Raw genomic sequence first — 20,967 nt, 5'->3', positions numbered from 1 at the left:
AGAGATAGATAGATAGATAGATAGATATAAAGGCAGATACATATGTAGATAGAAATACATATATAGATAGAAAGACAGATAAATAGATACACAGATGGAATAACAGACAGACGAATAGATATATGAGAGATATAGACAGAACGAGATGGATAGATATGGACAGACAGATAATTTATAGATAATTAATTGTAAAGTCGGATCGAGGAGGGATGACCTACTTAATTATGATGGACAAAAAAAAAATTCCTAATTTTTGTATTACATTTTAATTTCTAATTACTGAACACAAATTCGACAGTCAACAGAAACTGGTGAACGTGTTGTTGAGCAGATGCCCGAGCAATTATTAACGATAATCTCAGGTCTCTCCACCCATTTAAATCAGTTTGTGTTCTCTAATATACAATATTTTATGGGTAATTCAGAGAATTTACATTCAAAGACAGATCTTGAGGCTCAACAGCTATTCGTTTTTAACCACTAATATATTCTAGATTTAAATATAATTTTTTTTCTGGTCAATGTTGATGACATGTAGAGGCAAGTTTTTTGGATAAAGATTCAGACGCACGCATTCACATTAACTTTTTTTAATCTTATAAGGATAGACTTACATAATAATTATAAAAATTACTTAATGAATTAAGTAACAGGTTTTAAAATGTGTTTATACTTAAATGAAAATAAAATGACCTATCTACATGTTAAAAAAAGAGGGAAAAAACAGATTCAGTCCAATAGAAGCCATTTACCTATGTGAAAGAACATGAAATTTGAACTATACATGTATCTGCAACAATCATCAAATTGCACTGCATTTTTGTCCATTCTTTTCTTTTTTTATACAAAGTAATTAAAGAGCAACAGCATCTTAAAGGGACCATACGTTCGATTCTCTCCACGTAGATTAAAGTGTGCATTTCCACTAATTCTGTATCTACAAGGTTGAATTAGATATGCGATTCATGCACACATTAGCCCGCTCTACATATAGATTCGTTTCTGATTTCGTCCCGATCACATAAGGCCTGTTTCTTCGTTAAATATGGCACTCTTCATAGAAACAAATAAATTTGTCCTGTAGCAGAACGGTGGTACTGTGTCAAAAGGATATGATCCCTCAAATGCTGTTTAACACCGGTACCTTGCCTTCGATTGGCACGCCACACACAACACCAGTGCATTTGTTCTTATAGAGCATATAGCAGAAAATTAAATACTTATTGTTTTTACTTAGAAATGGATTCAGAACCAGAACCGAAACGTCACAATTAGCAACACAATAAACAGAACCTTTCATTTAGGGAACAAATAGCCGAAATAAAAAGACAGGTACACATGCATCACACTAACATACGAGAACAACTCTACTCATATCATGCAAAAAGAACGGTCTAGTTTTCATCGTATTTTTTTTCTCCGTTGTAAATTTCCCACGTCGACCTGACATCAAAACACAGTACATTACAACAGAAGGTACATGTAAAAGGCCAATCCCATGAGTATGTCTTTTCTGAGGGTTTCGTTTGCATATTGACACATCCGTTGTCCACTTGAATAAGACACAACTCTAGCGCCGGCGAGCGCATGTAGCTGGAGTGAGGACCCGTACGCCTCCAAATAGTGACCTAGCTCTCGTTTGAGAAGGAAAAGTAGAACAGTCCCAGGACAAAACTTTACCCCTGCGTTAAGATCACTGTATTTGTTGAGCGCCGCGGCTTTTTTGCCAAGCCGAGCGGGTCACCTGCATTAAGGTTTCAAGGTCAAAACATGGAGAATCACAAATATCGTTATGCACTTTGCTGGGTGAACCTTATGAAAAGCATCAAGAAATGTCTAGGTCGCATTTCACCCGAAAATCATTTTATATATAAGGCTGTCAAATCGATTAATCGTGTTATATATATATATATATATATATATATATATGCGCGCGTGTCTGTCACCCACACACACACACATATATACACAAACACATTATGTAACCAAAAACTTTTATGTTAGATGCGATTAATCAATTTGACAGTACATATATATATAATTTTTAGCAATTGTATTTACATCTTCATCACAATTCAACTCAACCTCAAAATAATGATTTAAGGTATTCATACTTCATGGAAAGATTTAGACATATGCTGATAAAGAATCAGAGTGCCTGGACAGGATTTTTACAGTATTAATGCATTACAGTAAAGGTTTTTTTTTCACATTAGAGAATGAGAATTTCAATGTGCTTAAATGTCATGAAAATAAAAGCAATTTTGTTTGCACATTACAATGTCTATTTATTTGTTTGATTTGATTTTGGAGAGAAATATGACCTGTGCATTTCTTGGTGTCACCCTTCTAGTGTTGCACATCAACTGCAGAACAGCGGATCTCTGCCACCCGTCCGCTTGAGCTTGATGTATCGGGAGCGGCCGAGTGTGAAGTGTTAAAACAGGAACGCTGTAACTGAAAGAAGAAACGCAGCAGCACAAAATGCTGAAATAATGCAGAACACATGTAGCTGAGAGGGCTTCTTTAAACATAGTAACATTCCTTGGAGGGGGCCTTCCAGTCAATTCGTACAAGTCTAATGGGAACACACAAACCTCCAGACAAAACACACATGTAAAAAAACAAACACAAAATGATACTGGAACCAAGACAGTCAATATCGAGGCACAAATGTTTTAGGCTCGCAGAGAGGCAAAGTGATTAAAGAATGTAATGAAAAATAACGCAAAAGTCACAGGGTGCATGGTTTGCAAAAAATTTCCTGAATGCTCTCTTCATTATTGCATCAGCATTTTTCTAACTGGTATGGGATTAAATACTTTGTGCGATTAGTTTTTGTAACATCACTAAATACTTTGGGGCATTGGGTAACCGTACGATTCTTAGCGCTAAAAAGACAAATTCGTGTGCTAAAACACAAACCCATTTATCTACACCATAACAATGATAATACCCAAGAGAAAATGTCCACACTATGCAATCTGATAGATGATAAGTGGGCTTTTTTTTTTTTTTACGTTTAATGAAGCCCAAAAGTGAAATAAACGTTCATATTAACGTTATATTACGTGGTAAAAAGTGGTAATTCACTGTAAATAAAACAGGGGAGAAAGACAAGTCTCTGATTTCCTCTAAATTCAGTGCTTGAGATAATAAAAACTGCATTAGAATTTACTCGAGGTGATGATAAACGTTTATATATATATATATATATATACGTATGTATATAAAATAAAAAGTAGGAAGCAATATACATAAAAACAAGACATGGGGTTTCTTTTCACACAAATGACAGCAGAGCTTGTGTGCGCAGTTCTGGCAAAGGTGAGTGCATGAGCTACAAGACGGAGGGTTAAAACTGCGAAGATATCAAGGACAGCGGCGTATCTTGTTTACAGACAAAACGGGAACATTTTCCCAGGGCACTTTCTACCGCCGACCTCCGGCCCTCACCTCCTGGCACTTTTATGCACACTTTTTTCACGCCACATCCTTCATGGGCCCCTGTGTTTCTCACGTTTGAAATGATGAACACCTTGTGCATTTTTCCCAACTTTAGTTGTGACTTTTCTCCAAGGATAGCTTGAATTTCAGAGCTGTAACAGTCCAACCGATGAACGCTTGAACGTCCGATGCAGCCCAGAACGTTGTTACTCTAACGGCCAGACGCGACCTCCGGGCTTTTCCCGGTGAACATGACGTCACGTCTTCGTAATAACGACAGAAATGGGAAATGCTCGAGACGAACCTCTGAAATATGAAGCTACGTGTATGTCGGGGGATGTGATGTCTGTTCACCCTACAACAATAAGAGACACTTGACTAGTGGTAATCCACCATTCCATTTCCAGGAGATGTTACAAGAAATGTTTTGAAAGAACTTTTGGCAAAAACGTTTGTGTGAATCACATGGTTACGTGAAACTCCACCCCCTCTCTCCTCGTCCCGCGGGGCGTTTCGCTGCCTACGATGTTTTCACCAGGTCATAGACGTAAATGTGAAAGTCGTCATCAAACTTGATGAAGTAGACGGAGGGCTTGGCTTCCACCTGATGAATAACCATGCCAGTTCGTTTAGAGCCGTCCTCTTTGGCATATTCCACCTGCTTCCCCACAAGGCTGTCCACGACCTCTCCGGGCTCACGCTCCGCAGGGGGCGAGTCGTCTGCAACGCATGGGAAGAATTATTAAATCTAGATATAAATGACTCTTTAAAAAGATAAAAACGGATCAAATATGGCGCACCATTTAACTACTCAGCACACAAATCACTGAATATTATGTAATTGACAATTTCTAAAAATGAAAAGAAACTACAATTAAAATACATTTTGTCTTTCAATTGTACGTTTTTTTTTATCCATTGAAATGGCGAATATATATATTTATAGATATAACACTCAAGTAAGGAAGTTGTGTACTTTGTCCACCTCTGCTCACACCCAAAGTGTTCTCACATAAAGCCGCCTCTCAGTACTAAATTCTGTTATTTTTCCGTAGCTTATTCCGCTTAAACAGTCAAATACACACAAAATAATGTCAAAATGCCGGGCCTTGGCAAGTATTCACATAAACACAGTCAGTAATGCTTTAAAGGGGTCATATAATGGTACATGCACTTTTACAAGTTGATTATACTGAAATGTGTGTTGGCAGTGCCTGTACACAACCATCATGATACAAATCCATCCAGTGTTTTTGTTTTAATCTCCTTATGTTTTCCCATGCCTTAAATTGAGCCGTTCCCCCTCCCACGATTGTTGATTGACAGCAGCGTTTCAACACACACCCGCCCTCGCTCGTGAGCGAGCTGTCAATCATAGTCCGCGCAGACCGGTGTCGTGCCGAAAAGTACGCTGTAGCACTGTCTATGAGCAGAATGCAGTCTAAGCGAAGTGGTGTTCTATTCTTGGGTACAATAAGGAACACAGCAGTCATTTTAATGTTCCTAAATCCGATCCGCTGAAGACGCAGTGGCTGAGTTTGTTTTCTTACAATACTAATGAGAATTTTTAATTAAAGTATATTACAAACTTTTAATTTAGACCCCAAAGAATCATATTAGCTTGTACAAAAATGGCATTATATGTCCCCTTTAACTGAATGTAAATACTTGAGAAATCAAAAGCATGTGTAACAGTATAATGGATTTGTGCATCAGGTCATAAAGTGACAGCACCCGCCAAATTATAAGATAATATTTAAAATATCTATATGGCAGTTTTTTCCCACGGTATCAATGCCAGAATTGTGGCCTGTGAAAATGCTACGTAGCTACTAGTAACTGTGGAAAACCACTAGCCAGAGTGGCTGGAAAAGAAAAAGTTTTCTGTATGCATGCATGTATGTATATTGCAGCATTTTATCAGACATGGGCAATTCTTAAAATATCTATATTGCCATCATCCACTGAAAAACCCATATTGGTCTATCACTGCTATTAACGGTTCATTTAGAGATTTCAAAGAGTCAAATTTAAAGACCAGTTACCATTTAAAGACACTCAATTTAGATGATCAGCACCACTGAAAAAACACTTACTAGAGTCTGGCATGATCCTCAAATCTCCGTCTTTATAGTCATCGAGCAGCTGATACATGTAGAGCACAGGGTCTTTCTCATACGTGATGTAAAACCACGTGTTCATGATGGGCGCCCGGGCTAGAACCATTCCCCTCCACTCGTTCTTAGTGCCATCCTCCGTCTCGAACATGTGCTCCACAGCTTTGCCGATCATGGTGTCGGCCAGGTGGGCGTCGCTGATGCGTGTCGACGCTGAAAGATGTGCGAGAAAGCAAGACAAACGATGAGTGGCAGGATCGGAAACATCATCCACGGCAGTAAATCTGGGAACAATAATTCACTCAAAAAGCAGTGCACGTGTTTATAACCGTGCATGAAAGTAAGCCATGTTGTAAAAGTCCACATTCAGGTGTCATCCGATGTCAGAGATACTGAAGACATATTGAGCTTTAGAGCTCATGTTGGAGAGAATCCAGCCTACATCATGTATTGATCATAACTGTGAAGGGTTGGGGTCAGAATCCCTTGCCTCTTCAATTCAACGATATGTATATCCTTTTTTATGATTACATTATTACTATAATAAGCACGAATCAAGTTATATAATCATTCCTATACGCAATAAGTGATTCACATATAGTTTTTATTCATACTTTTGTTGAATGCACATCTTTCCTGAATGTTGGTTGAATGCCTATCTTTCATGAATGTCTTCTGATGTCTGTGACTAATCTTCTGTGGCCCTGAGCGAGAACATTAAATACAGGCTTTTTGTCCGTATGTATACTAATGAGTGTGTTAAACTTAAAGAAAACCCTTATCATATGATCATGTTTCTCTGCTGACCCTATTAACGAACAGGGGTCAATTTCTGTACGATTCTATGATTGGTTTTACTTCTTTCATACATATATCTCTCAAGAAGTAAAGTAATTGTTATTTCTTCTCTCTGAGGATGGAAGGTTTTATCAGTATGTTGCAGGTTTCATGACACAGGGTGGCTGGTCTCATGACGCTTTTCGATGGGCCCTCCGACGTCATTACTGGATCTTCGTGACTTGGATGACAGCTATCTTGATTGATGTCAACGTACCCTTCTATCTATGTGTAATTGTTTAGACTTTATGTCCTCTGAGCCAATCAGAAGTGAATGTTTATGTAATGTATGCCCTTGGAAACAGTATAACTGGTGTACGATTTTCATGTAAGGTAGAGTTAACTTGCGACCTCCTCGTGAGACTTTGACGCTGGCTCTACCAATTTAACTGCAAACTATTCTTCAGTAAATATTACTCTTTGATTGAACCTCACGACTCCTGGTCTTCTTTCATCATCTCTGGTCCTGGGTCAAAGAACTGTAAACCCCCTCTTTACAGTCCTTTCAACTGAATTAAACACCAGAACATATTTCAATAAGAGTTTGTTTGATGTTGAACCAGCATTGAATATTAGCTGATGGATATTTTGTGTTTGAGAAGAATATTTATTATGATCAATATGAGTGCAACATTTTAAAAATATTAATATTATAATAAATTCACATTCACAAATTCGGCCCTAACACACAAGCAAGTAGTATTCTATTTCTAATTATGAGTACAGCATTTTAAAAATATTAGTATGATGTAATAATTAAATAAAATTTATTTTCTGCTCATTGCTGACCAACTGCATTATTATTCATTAATAATGCCCTACAGTTAAACTCTTTTCTGTCTATGTCTGGTGGGTAACACTTTATAATAAGGCTCATTAGTTAACTACCTTAGTTAACATGAACTAAGAATGAACAAAACTACTTCAGCATTTATTAATCTTAGTTAATATTAATTCTAACATTTACTAATACGTTATTAAAATCAAAAGTTGTTAATGTTAACATTAGTTAATGCACTGTGAACTAACATGAACAAACAATTAACAGCGGTGTTTTTATTAACTAACATTAACAAAGATTAATAAATACTGTAACAAATGTTTTGCTCATTGTTAGTGAATACATTAACTAATGAACCTTATTGTAAAGTGTAACCGTCTGCGGTCAATAAAATGAAATCAAACAGACGTACCTAGTCTGTCTGGCAGAACCTCGAGTCCTTGCACCCTCTCGTCTTTATGCAGCTCCAGGCCGTAGACGCAGTCAAAGCCGTCATATTTAATCAGGTAGAGCGAGGGGTTGACGGGCACCTGGTCTAACACGGTCCCTTTCCACTGCGACGCCGCACCGCTGCCCTCCTTCCAGATGTGCTGGATACGACAGCCCACGATGTTACGCCTGGGCTGAGCCACTGCTTTGGTGGGCCCTACGCTGCTTTTGTGTTTCCTGTGAATCGTCAGATATCAGCATTAACATCTGTTTAATGACACATTTAAAACTTTTTGAACTAGTTTAAAGGTGAAGCGAATCATTTCAACAACAAGAGCACACAAAAAGACGACAACAAAAACACAGCATCCGTATGGTATTGGGTGTGATAGTCAAACAGATTCCATCTCAAACACGGAGAAATTATTCTAAAATCCATAAATCCAACTAAAATAAATAAATGCACTCTTTAGTAAATCATTTTAACGCTTCACCTAATATTTAACTCTGATAATGATGATCATTAAATCCATAATTGTTAATTTATTATGATTAATATGCACTACTAAACATAAAAAAAAATCTAAATAATATATTATAATATAATAATTGAATTCAAATTCAGCCCTAAAATACAAGAATATAAAAAAATATGCTTCACTGAATATTTAACTCTGGTAATGATGATTATTAAATTCATAAATGTTTTATTTAATATGACTAATGTGCAAAAAAAGAAAATATAAATATAATTAAAATGCATGCTCATATATTTAGCCCTGAAACACAAGGAAAAAAAAAAAAACACACACACACACACTTTAACTAATATTTACCTCTGATAATGATAAATATTAAATTAATATATGTTATTACTATGATCAATGAGCTTATTTAAAAAATATATTAATAATATAAAAATATATAATAAATTAGCACCAAAACTAAATCTGAACATTTTGACTATTAAATTCATTAATGTTATATTTATAATAATGATCAATAGGTGTAACATTTAAAAAAATAATCAATCAATAACTAATTCACATATTCAGCCTTAAAACACAAGAAAATAAAAAAATATTCTTAACCTAATATTTAACTCTGATAATAATTGAATTCATAAGTGTTATATTCATTATGATCAGTATTTGTGTAGTATTTTAAAATAATTAATACAATAAAATAATATAATATCATTAATATCCAGACATTAAGCCCTACAACACAAACAAATAAAACAATTATCTTTCACCCAATACTTAACTCTGATTATAATCAATAATTTGATCAATATGTGTAGAATTGTAAAAATACTGATAATATAATGTAATTTAATACATGCCCTAAAACACAAGCAAATAACACTTACTTATGAGAATTCTTTTTCTTCATCATATTTGCAGAGACACCAGGATGCCCTTCGATCACAGAGACAGCAAATACAGCTCATATTAAAAACAGATTTCAGACGATGATCTTCAAGAGGGTCATCCAAAATCAAGCATCCAATCAAAGGCGTTCTAACCTGCATCAGCTCTGGATCTCTGGGCCGCGTTCTTCCCGAATGGGGTCTTCATTCATCGGTGTGTGGGGGAGCAGCCCGGCTGCCACACTAGGGTGAAAATATCCTCTTACTCTTTCGGATGAAGGAAAGAGTATCAGGGGAAAGGAAGATGGGGGATAAACCTAAAGGGGGCAGTCCAAAAAAAAACAAAAGCTGCTGGCATGTAATATATGGTTCCCCCCGATGCCCCGATGGGTCGTGCCAGGCCACTCAGGGCCCGCGCAGATGGGTACTGATCCAGACCTCCTTTGGAAGGGCTTCAGCAACCTAAAAAAGAAAGAAATAAAGAACATCAGCTTAAACATTTAGAAATCACTCAGGGAATGTAAACGGTCACATTTTAACTTCCCAGTAACCAATGAATCGAAGTGATGAACCTCCACGTTAATGAGTCAAATTGAAAGCGATTTGTCTTTGTGAAGAATGTTGGTAATGTTTCGGATCACATTGACTTCCATTACATTCCCACCCATAAACTCTAAAATCTCAACATAATGAACCTGGAATTTTGAACCTGGCGTTATCCAACGTTCAGATTTCTGTTCTGGAAATGTATGCAAATTACTACATATTTTAAATTAGATTTAATTTTTAATGCAAGCAATCAATCAAGTAAACACTGTAATATCTATTACTTAAATGTTTTACCTCATTCATCTGGGGTGTCTTGCTTTAAATGTCAACCGCACGTAAAGGTTTGTGCTTTGTAAATTAGCATTTATTAAAATATGCACCCATTTACTGCTTCTGACATCCGGACACTCAAAATACCAAAGAAAGCAGAGCAGATCAGCCATGACATGAGACTTGCATTACTCAGAAAGCCAAGCAGACGCTGTTATACAACACAACAGGAGTACACTACAAGCACAGGGAGCTCGAGGCTTCCTTACACGACGTCGTTCTACCAGACCGTCCAGCTAAATCAAAACCAGACCTCAGGTTTAATACAACAGTCCATTGCACACGAACATGACCAAGTGCAATCCAACTACAACATGCTTTAATGCATGAAAATACTCTTTTCCAACACAGCTGGTCTCAAATAATAATACTGCTTCCATTTTCAATTTTACAGTCTGTATCTCCAATGAAAATAACGAGCACTAGTAACACTAACTTCAAGGTAAGTCCTCCTTTGCACAGCATGCTGCCATGTTACTCATAGATAAAGGTGGCGAGATGATGCCAAAGTTTTTGAGCAATGCCTTTCCTCAATAGATTTACAATTAGAGCCCGACCGATATGGATTTTTGGGGGCCGATGCCGATACCGATATTTGGGAGTAAAAAAAGCCCGATACCGATATATCGGCCGATATTATTTATGTGCATATTATAATACAGTAGCAATATTATTTATGTGTATTATAGTACAGTATACCAGTCAAAAGTTTGGACACTTTCCTATTGGTGTGTACAAACTTTTGATGGGTACTTTACACAGTAGCTATAAACAGAATAAATATATTTTATAAACACGTTTTGCAATGATCACTCAAATGTGGTAATCAAACACTTGTGTGACACAGATATGTAATGGAGGCAGGGGGAATGATAGAATTAGAATTATACAGCTGAGCTGTAACCAAACTAGTTTGCATTGCATGTTATATTATATTATATTATGTTCTAAATACTGTTGCATAATCTTCACTAACGACGACTTTGTCTTTTAATTTAGTCATAACTTGTATCAATAAATATATAAAAAGTGTCACTGACAAAACCTTATTATCTTCTATTTTTACTCTTAATTCCTCTAATCTCTACCAGTGGAGGAAGAACTCAGATCTTTTTACTAAAGTAAAATGAATAATATCATAATGAAAACGTTTTTAATTACATATGTACAGTACTTTTATACTATTTTAAATAATTAGTAAGCAAAATGTACTAAACGTGAAACTAGGCTACTCTTAATGCAAAATGGCCCTATATAAAGTGTTATAATTATATACATTTTTGGAATATTGCTTGATGTTGTAACGTAGCGTTATCAGGCAGAATGAGCTTTAACGCTGTGTCTACACCGGACGCGGCCGTTACTGCTCGCGTCGCAACAGCTGTTTACCCTAGACAAAGCAGAATCAGTTTACTGTCGGAGATCGCTCGCGCGACGCATTTTAATCAATGTTTCATCAACCAATTGCCTTAATAAATAAGTAGAAGGCCTAAATATAGCAGACAATATAATCAGGACTTCTCAGCTGCGCGCTTGCAATACTCACAAGCTCACACAATACGTGACAGAGGCTTGTAGCAGAGAAATCAATTCTGTGAATTACACTGCGCAAATCACAAGTAGGCTACTACCCACCGGATGAAGAAGGGTTGGCTCTCAGTCTCCACAGGCTACATAAAATATTCATTTTATTTTATTTTATTTTATTTTTCGTGTTTGCATTTATGAGGAAAAAACAATGTTACAGACGCGACAGTTCAGCACTATGGACGTGAGCGCTCTGAAAGCGGCACTAATGCTTTGAAACTTTCACATAGACATCAAACAGAAAGCACAAAACCTTTCGTTTCAAAGTGAATTTCGTTTTGTATTAATTGTATCTTAATTTTAATCAATGTTTCATCAGCCATTTGCCTGGATTTAATTTATAAGAAGTAAATTTAGCAGACGATAGATAATCTCGACACGGAGGCGCCTGCGGGTGAACTGGAGCTCGTCTCATGAACCGAAACTCAGCGTATAGACCTGAGAATTGAAATATATCTATATTGAAATGTCTACTTTTAAACAGAACAATTCAAAACGAAAGACAGACAGACTCATGTAATCGTATGAAATGTGCATTTCTCTCTGGCGCGTGCTCACTGAAGATCGCGAGTCAGCATCGTCAACTTCATCTTTGGCTGACACTGACTGAAAACACTTGTTTATTAATAAACAATTAAAATGTCTCCTTGCTATATTTTTTGTATTCATAATCATTATTTTTGCCAGTTCTTGTGACAGCTTTTAGGTGCTTTATTGGCAGCGCCACCCTTACATGAATCACCGTACCCGCATTTTTTAAAATATTCATTTATCGGCCATTATAAATGCCGATACCGATAGTTAAGAAAATGCCTAAAATCGGCCGATAATATCGGCTCGCCGATATATCGGTCGGGCTCTATTTACAATATCCTTCATGTTTCTCTCATACATGTACAATATCCTTCATGTTTCTCTTACAAACTCTTTTTAGAGTATCCACAAGTATTTATTGTAATTCTCATTATTTTCAAAGGTGGTTCTCATTAGATTCTTACTCTAACACAGTATTTTTGCTGTATTACATTGAATTACTGCAATGCAACATTTTTTATTTAAATCAGCATCAATTAAAGGCAACACATCTAATACCAACATGATACATAATTTATTTATTCTTTGTCACATTACAGTAATGATCATCTAGGTGGAAAATGTGTTTTATTTCTGGCTAAAGTATACATCTATGATAATGAATTTCCAGCATGTCAAAATCTTGGCTATAACTGAACTCAGTCGTGCTGTGTTGAATACCTGCACATGGATGATGAAGCAATTCTGTACGCATTTCCCAGCGTACCAGAATCTAATATATTTTAGCGGTAGAGGCAAAAGTACTGAGCTGTATCAAATGTTGGCCAGTGGCGGCCATAATGGCAGCTTCAGACAATGCTGAATGCAATTGAAGAAAGGGAATTTACAGCTCAATGACGCAGAAAAATGATGTTATTGAACAGTATTCATAACATGGGATTGACCAAGTGAAACCAGGGAAAGGATAGAAAAAGAAAAGGGTAGTTTTAGAAAAGTATGGTACACTGTCCAGCTGGACAAGAACATTGGTTGCTTACAAAAGGCAAAAAATATAATATAAGCATGTGTGTGTGTGTATGTATAGGCTATATATACAAGTGTTGCAGAGTCAAGACCAAAGCAGACCGAGACCGAATCAAGACCAAGATCAGCACTCCTCAAAATCATCTAAAAGATCCATCTCTACTGTCTGAGACATGTCTTATATTTAATCAATAAAAACAACCAGAATAATAAGACACTATATAGAGTTGTTACCAATCAAATCTAATATTTGTTGAGGTGAAGGTGACACAGAGGTTGCATTTGCATTGGTACAATTACACCTGCATAAATAATGTTGAGATTAATGTTTTAAAAATAACATTTTGAATACTGAAATATGATGGAACAACAAAATGATAGGCCTACTTTTAAATATGAAAAGAAACGAGTATAATTTATTCAACCGATTTGTTCAGAGCAGTTCAATCATTGAATAACGAAACACCAGTCGAAAACGTACAACAGTTCTTCTATGGATTCGTTTGGAACCTTTCGTTGCCGAAATATCAAAAATTTGCCTAAAATTGTGTCTTAAATGTATATATTACTTAATATTAACTTCATGTTTATTGAACGTTTGCATAAAATCAATATTACGTTTTGCAACCGTGCTTATATCCGTGAAAACAGCTCTCTTGCTCTTATGATATTGCTTGATAATATCCTATATTATATCATAAAAAAACAAGATCTCATACAAGTACTTTTTGGCAATCCTATCTTGAATTTGGGGGACATTTGTTTAATTTGAGTAAATCCTGCACTGATTTAGAACCCGGCACAACAGTAACGAAATAAATCACATTAGAAATAAGTTCTTGATTGCATTTTAAGCAGTAGCCTAAGTTATACTAATACTACATGAACTACTATATATAAGTTAACAATGTAATCACATTAATGATGTTAAAAAATAAATCAGACAATGCACCAGCAATTAGGTGATATCATCACAGTTGTGGTCTTGAGAAAAAATCCTGAGTAGACCGAGACAAGACCAAGTATTTAAATGGAGTCGAGACAACATTTTTAAAAAGATTTCTTGAGACCAGTCTCGAGTATTACAACATTAATATATACATACACAGAAATGTTGCCTTTTATAAATGACCCATGTTCTTGTCCAGCTGGATGTCGTACATAACCATAATTTTACACACATACACTCACAAAATAAATATACATATGAATGATTAAGTTTAGCTTCTTTTTTTTTGAGGTGGTTGGTCCACAATAATATTGCAAATCAGAACCCAAATAAAAGGCTTAAATCAAACCCACACATTCTCCAGCACTTAAACCCACCGCAGTGCCTGTTTCTCTGCTGTAATCTCTTCTTTACAAGCCTAATTGATCAATTAATCCTCCAGAGGTGCCCTACAAAACTCTTCAGGAGACTGTCATGAAATACAAATGAACCACCGCCCCCTTCCAAACAAACCCCCAGAATGATTCATGTCATTGTTCCTCATGGAAATTCAGCAGACTTTCTCAATGCAACCTGATCATTGAGCATCAGATGAGACTAATGAATTCAAGACCTTACATTTCAAACTGGCCAGAACCTTCAACAATGCAGTGAGATCACTTGGCCAGATTGGGTTTCAGTGCTGCCATTAACAAGCAAGATGACAAGCAGCACTGCAAGTTGTCTAGTTATAGTGGAAATGGAAAAGTACACACACATGAATAATTTGTATCTGGGCTTGCAAGTGTATGAAACCATCCTCTTTTTTTTTTAAGAAAAAGCCTTACAGATAATAGCTAACTGGCAGTCTGAAGATACCATCACATATCAAAAACACAGTATTCAGCCATTAAACAACCAACACAAGTCCAACATTAACAATAAACACGCGTTTTATTAATAAAAATCGCATTTTGTCATTTAAAATATTCAAATCTATCTAGCTAACTGACTCAATTTCGCTAACTATCCTCGTAAAACACTAACAATTCTTCACAAACGCAGGCAAATGTCTTATTCTAATTGCTACGACAGCATCCAAGAGGGATATAAAGCCAGAAAACAGTCAGGAATTATAAAAACCGTCTTATTTGTGTGACTAAACGCAGTGCAATAGCTCATAGCTCGACTCAGCTCAACGGCTCCAGCCGCCATTTTGGCTCAAGCTCTTATTTACAATCCCGCAGCAGAAACAAAGGAAGCACAAGAAACGCATTTTCAATAGAACCTTCTGAATCAAGCGTCCCCACAGCTCGCCCCCAAAACCCCTTTACTGCCTCCACTGCAGATTTGAGCTTAATCTTGTCGCATTTCGCCTTTTATTCAAGTGCAATAGATAAATGTGGCATTTATGGCATGGGTGCTCGCTTACCCCGGGTTTATTATAGAAATTCACGCATATTGCGGCATAAAGAATATTTCCACTCCAGCTCTGCCTCACTGTGTGTTCAATGAGAAGCGTTTGATGAGCGCAGGCGGCCCCGAATGCGGCCGAGCTCTTTCCCTCCCCTCCCCCGATGCCACAAAGTGCTCCGGGTCGGACACCGTTGGCGCTGCGCGGGAAACCTTCCTGCCAAATAGTGCGCTGCCGACCGTTTCCCATCGTTTTTCTTCGACCGCTTTCGGTTTGACTCGGCGAGGATATGTGCGCATGCGCAGGCACTGCGACATGACTGTCCCCTTCAAAAATCCACTGACAATAGACAATAAAGTCTGTAATATTATGGGCTGGACGGTGCTACACTTTATATGAAAATGAGTTTATAAATTCACTAATGAACCAGGCAGTCTGTTTTATATAGTTTGAAGGGCTATGTAGTTTTTTCTCTTCTTAAGAAATAAATATGATAAATTAACTAAAAATAGCAATAATATGATGGACAGTGTGAAATATTATGTTGTTTATTAAGATTTGAAGTGAGTTAACAAGATGCACTACCTCTTTACTTTTGTGGATTTTATGGAAATGAAGATAAGAGACAGTGGGATGTTGAATGACTGACTTTGCTTTTATATGGGATCCTAAAAAGAACAAATGACCACATCATATAAAAAGTGTATTTTTAGAATAAATACAATATATATATGTATTATATAGATACAGTCTGTAAGGTGTAAACGTATGTATGCATTTCTGTAAGTAAAAGCTTGTCCTTTTCCTGTTTTTTAATGCTTTTGGAAAAAGCATCTACTAAATGATTAAATGTAACTGTAAAAAGGAAAACATTTTTTTTTATTGTTATTATGTAATAAATCCCAGACTTAAGATTTTTTTAATAACTGACATCAGATCCATAGAGTTCAATTTAGTGACCAGAGGGCCTCAGTTTCTATCAAAACATGCTTGTGGAGAAACATGAAATAAATAAATGACATGGGCCTTGAAACCTCAGTTTACTACATCATGCTTCAGAAAAATATTTTCAAACACATCATAAATCATTCGGTGTTCTACAGGTATGTCTGGTAATGAGTTTGTCAAATGCGTTGTGACATCCATTAACACACACACACACACACACACACACACACACACACACACACACACACACACACACACACACACACACACACACACACACACACACACACACACACTGAAATAACCAAATCATCAGGCAGACAAACAAACCCAAATATCACAGTAAGGGAGTGGCATCAATAATCTCGCCGTTTCCCAAACAAAACTCGGCCGTCTCCCTCTGCGGTTGCCATGGAGACAGTGTCTTCACATGCCTTTGAACTGCTGCATAATGGACAGGAGCTGCTCACTGCGTTTTTGGATAGTGCACTGCTCCTCTTTGAGTCTCTCCTGCTCCTGGAGCACCTCTTCCTGGAATATTCAGACCGAATCGATAAACAAGAAACGGCAGGTGACGTGGCATGATGAAATCTTAAACGGCCGTCACTCCATGCATACAATGAGATATTTGCCAGAGTTTTAAATGTGGGTTCAGTGTGAACTGCTCCTGCAGTGACACGTTTTATTCATTATCAGTGTGAGAAAGTCACTGTTTGTGCAGGAACGGCTGACTTGAAGTGGACTTTTAAAGGAATAGTTCATGCAAAAAATTAAATTGATAAAATGTGATGGACAGTGTGCAATTCTGAAATATTATGTATCAAGATATGTTTATTAAGATTTGAAGTGAGTTAACAGGATGCACTACATTTTTACTCTTGTGTATTTTAATAAAAAAATAATTAAATTGTATATATATACATATCACGCACATATTTTATATATATATATATATATATATATATATATATATATATATATATATATATATATATTTTGTCAAATCGATTAATTGCGATTAATCACAACTACCACAAGTTTTTGTTTACATAATATGTGTGTGTGTATATATATATATATATGTGTGTGTGTGTGTGTTTGTCTGTATATATACACATATATATATATGTGTGTGTGTGTGTGTGTTTGAGTGTATAAATATATAGTATATATATAGTATATACATACACAGGCATATATATAATACATATAAATACAATAACATATACAAACACATATATTACATAAACAAAGACTTTTATCTCAGATGTGATTAATCCCGATTAATTGGTCTGACAGCATTAATATATATATTGTTTATATGAATTAGTGCGGTCAAATCGATTAATCGCAATTAATCATCAAAAAGTTTGTTCATATCATATGTGTGTGTGTATACTGTATGTTTATATACGTGTATATATATATATATATATATATATATATATATACACACACACACAGACATAATATATATCTATAAATATAATATATATACACACACACATTATATATATACAAACTTTTATGTTAGATGCGATTTATCGATTTAACAGCACTGATACACACACACACACACACACACACACACACACACACACACACACACACACACACACACACACACACACACACACACACACACACACACACACACACACACACACACACACACACACACACACAGTGTAAGAGTAATAGTGTGTGTATAACACTAGTACTAACTCAGTTAAAACAAGCTGTTTTTGTCTCTGCCTGCCAGAGATTTGTAAGAAGTAAATGTGTGTGGTTATTTTAAAGCAACACACCCTCAGTTTACACAGCTCTTTCCTCTCCTTGTCGTTCTCCTCTGCCCGCGCACGCAGCCAAGCCTCGTTCTGAGCTTTGTGTCTTTCCAGCATATCCTGCATTTCCTGTCCAATCACAACCGCAAACTTCTTTTAGCAACTGTGAAGAACAGGAACGGACAAGAAAATGAATCTAATGACGTCATCATCAGTAGTACCTGTCTCTGTCTCAGGAGATGCTCATTTTGAGCGTCTCTCTCATTTTGTAGAGCCAATGTGTCCCGTGCAAGTGCTTCTTTTTCTCTGTTTCAGGTGAGAACAGATTCACATTATTAGTGATTTAGACAATTCATTTGAAATAACCAAATACGGCATAATCTCTACCTGTCTAGTTTTTGGAATTCCTCATCTAACATGGCAAAAGCTTTGTGGATCATGTTCATGGCTTCATCATGAACTGTACGGAAATCTCTATAACCGCACACCTGGATGAAAGCGACATGGGTTTATTGCCTTGGTTACAAAATCATATATTTCCTTATATATAAAGAAATGATGTGAGCCACGACAGCTAAACTAAAGCATACACTTTCCCTTGTATATTCATTTATATTTAAAGCTAAAATCTGCATGTAAACTAACATTTAAAGGGGTCATCATGACATGCATTTAAAAAAGGACATATATTTTAATATGTCCCTTGAGGTATTTATAATGTTAATGAAAATGATTATTTTTCAACCTTTATTCTGGCCCTCTGTCTGAAATGATCGTTTTTTAAAAGCGCGGCTCCTTCAAGTGTTTTAAAAGCATAATTTACAGATAAGACAAAGCATTATGAAATCATTTACTTATGTTTGTGATGCAGCAACTGTCAGATTCAATACAGTTGCTGGTTCATCTTTCAACTAAAGTTTCTTTGTGAACTCTCCATTACACTGTGCCTCGCTGACAAAACAATCTGCAGTCAAATGCTCCGAACAAACATATAATCCTGCGGCGCGATCCGGGACGCCATTAAAATAAACCATCCACTTGTTTCAGATGCTGGGATCCTTCTATAGTCTTACAGAGACACAAACGAGCCGTTTAAACGTTCTTTCACTCTTCCATTTGTCCTGTTGTCGACAGATTCATGTGTGTGGAGTTCATCAGAAACTGAACGCACATCTGTATACTGAATCAGTGTAGACAGTGTTAGTCATTACAATGGCTTCTATTTGCATTTGATGTAATGCTCACATCCAGTTAGGGTTGGGTATCATTTCAATTTTAGCGATTCCGATTCTGCTCATCGAATCCGGTTCTTATCGATTCTTGTTTCCGATTCCAATATTTTTTGGAGGGAGGAAAGAAAGGGCAAATACTTGAAGAATAAATATTTCTACCTTTTATTTTTGCCAATTTTAAGCAATAAACAAAAGTGAAAGGAGTCTCTTCAAATAAAGATTGTGTTGATTACATTATTACTCCAGGTGGCAAAAATCGACTGTTAATTTTTTTTTATTGAATCATTTATTCAAGACTCAAAAGACTCAAAAAACTGTGAATCATCCATTAATTAAACAGGTATTTATGAATGAGACACTGAATTATTAAGTTTTAAACGTGTTTGAATTAATGATTCAAATGAGTATTTTTTTTAAGTAGACAAACATGTTATTCTGTGTAGTTGTCTGATGTATGTAATCGTGATCTCCATTTTAAACAAAACAAAAATGATTTTAAACCAAATAGATTCTCAGTTTATCCTGAATTAGGGGCTGTTCACATATCGCGTCTAAAAACTTGTTGAAATCGCGGCCGCGCCACTTTCACCTTCTTTCCACAAGCGCTTGCGCTCCCACAGCGTCTGTCATTGCTATGCAACCATTGTCACAGTGACTGGTTTGTGTTTCCCCTGGGTGTCCACTAGAGGTCTCTTTCCCTTCCTGTCACCATTCACTCTGGAACCGCAATTCCCATAATCCTTTGTTTGTTCCCATCACTCGTGATTGTACTCAGTTGTTCCCTATCACATTGTTAGTGTCTGTGTATAAATACCCTGTCTGTTTCAGTACATGTCATGGAGTCATTCTTGTACGTCACGCTACACTTCTGAGATCTGTTACCAGTCTGTTTCTTGTTTATTTATGTATTTGTTTTTGGACTGATGAAAATGGATTTCGACCCTTGCATGGATGACTATGAATTGGATTGCCCTGATTATAATATTGCTATATTTGGATCCACCCATTCCTCAGTATTGTCCCGTGACAGATTGACTCCGTCAACAAATGGATCCAGTAGCATGAGTATTTTGCAGGGCTTTGCTTTATGGGCCCGCCAAGATGAGGAGGCCATGGGCAAATCCCGTAAACCCCTTTCCATCGATGACAGAGATTTTTTTAGAGGAAACCGTCTAGCCAGATTTTCAGGGACTCGTGGAGCCCACAGGGGAGGAAGTACTAGAGGTGAGCCCCGGACCCACTCTCCACTCCGATCTTTCTTCGACCATGGGCCAGTGATGCTCAGCCCAGAGCACCCTTCGCCGCGGGGTCCTGTCTAGCCCAGAGCCTGCACCTCGCCATAAGAAACGACGGAGGAGGAGGAAGACTTCTCTCTAATGTCCCGGAGGTCGTCTCCATTCAGGCCGCTGTGGTACTGGAGGTTGTCCCCTTGCAGCCCGCTGTGGTACCGGAGGTTGTCCCCATGCAGCCCGCTGTGGTACCGGAGGTTGTCCCCATGCAGCCCGCTGTGGTACCGGAGGTTGTCCCCATGCAGCCCGCTGTGGTACCGGAGGTTGTCCCCATGCAGCCCGCTGTGGTACCGGAGGTTGCCCCGTGCAGCCCGCTGTCATTCCAGAGATCGTTTCTGAGATACCCACAATCAGTCCTGCCACGGC

At 37.0% G+C, this 20,967-nt stretch overlaps 2 protein-coding genes across 2 annotated transcripts in view; both read right to left on the bottom strand.

The window, feature by feature from the left end:
* Positions 1-1,212: 1,212 nt before the first annotated feature.
* spina (spindlin a) lies at positions 1,213-15,628 on the bottom strand. The gene is made up of 6 exons (XM_077243708.1): positions 15,367-15,628; positions 9,140-9,445; positions 8,984-9,032; positions 7,595-7,848; positions 5,544-5,777; positions 1,213-4,167 (listed from the first exon to the last, which is right to left on the bottom strand). The coding sequence occupies exons 2-6, from the start codon at positions 9,189-9,191 to the stop codon at positions 3,968-3,970; spliced, it is 789 nt and encodes a 262-aa protein (XP_077099823.1). The 5' UTR covers positions 9,192-9,445; positions 15,367-15,628; the 3' UTR covers positions 1,213-3,967.
* A 580-nt stretch (positions 15,629-16,208) lies between these two features.
* LOC143750590 (uncharacterized) overlaps positions 16,209-20,967 on the bottom strand; it is a 31,683-nt gene continuing 26,924 nt past the window's right edge. Inside the window, exons 16-19 of the mRNA XM_077243745.1 lie at positions 18,468-18,568; positions 18,302-18,386; positions 18,105-18,209; positions 16,209-16,827 (exon numbers count right to left, since the gene is read on the bottom strand). Of these exons, the coding sequence (XP_077099860.1) occupies positions 16,723-16,827; positions 18,105-18,209; positions 18,302-18,386; positions 18,468-18,568 (396 nt within the window). The 3' untranslated portion in view covers positions 16,209-16,722. The remainder of the gene's footprint in view (positions 16,828-18,104; positions 18,210-18,301; positions 18,387-18,467; positions 18,569-20,967) is intronic.

Source organism: Siphateles boraxobius, unplaced genomic scaffold (genome assembly GCF_051911475.1).
Source record: "Siphateles boraxobius isolate OS27281-9 unplaced genomic scaffold, OSU_SipBor_1 25, whole genome shotgun sequence".
Taxonomy (NCBI): Eukaryota; Metazoa; Chordata; class Actinopteri; order Cypriniformes; family Leuciscidae; genus Siphateles; species Siphateles boraxobius.
This window is presented reverse-complemented; position numbering and strand designations above follow the sequence as displayed.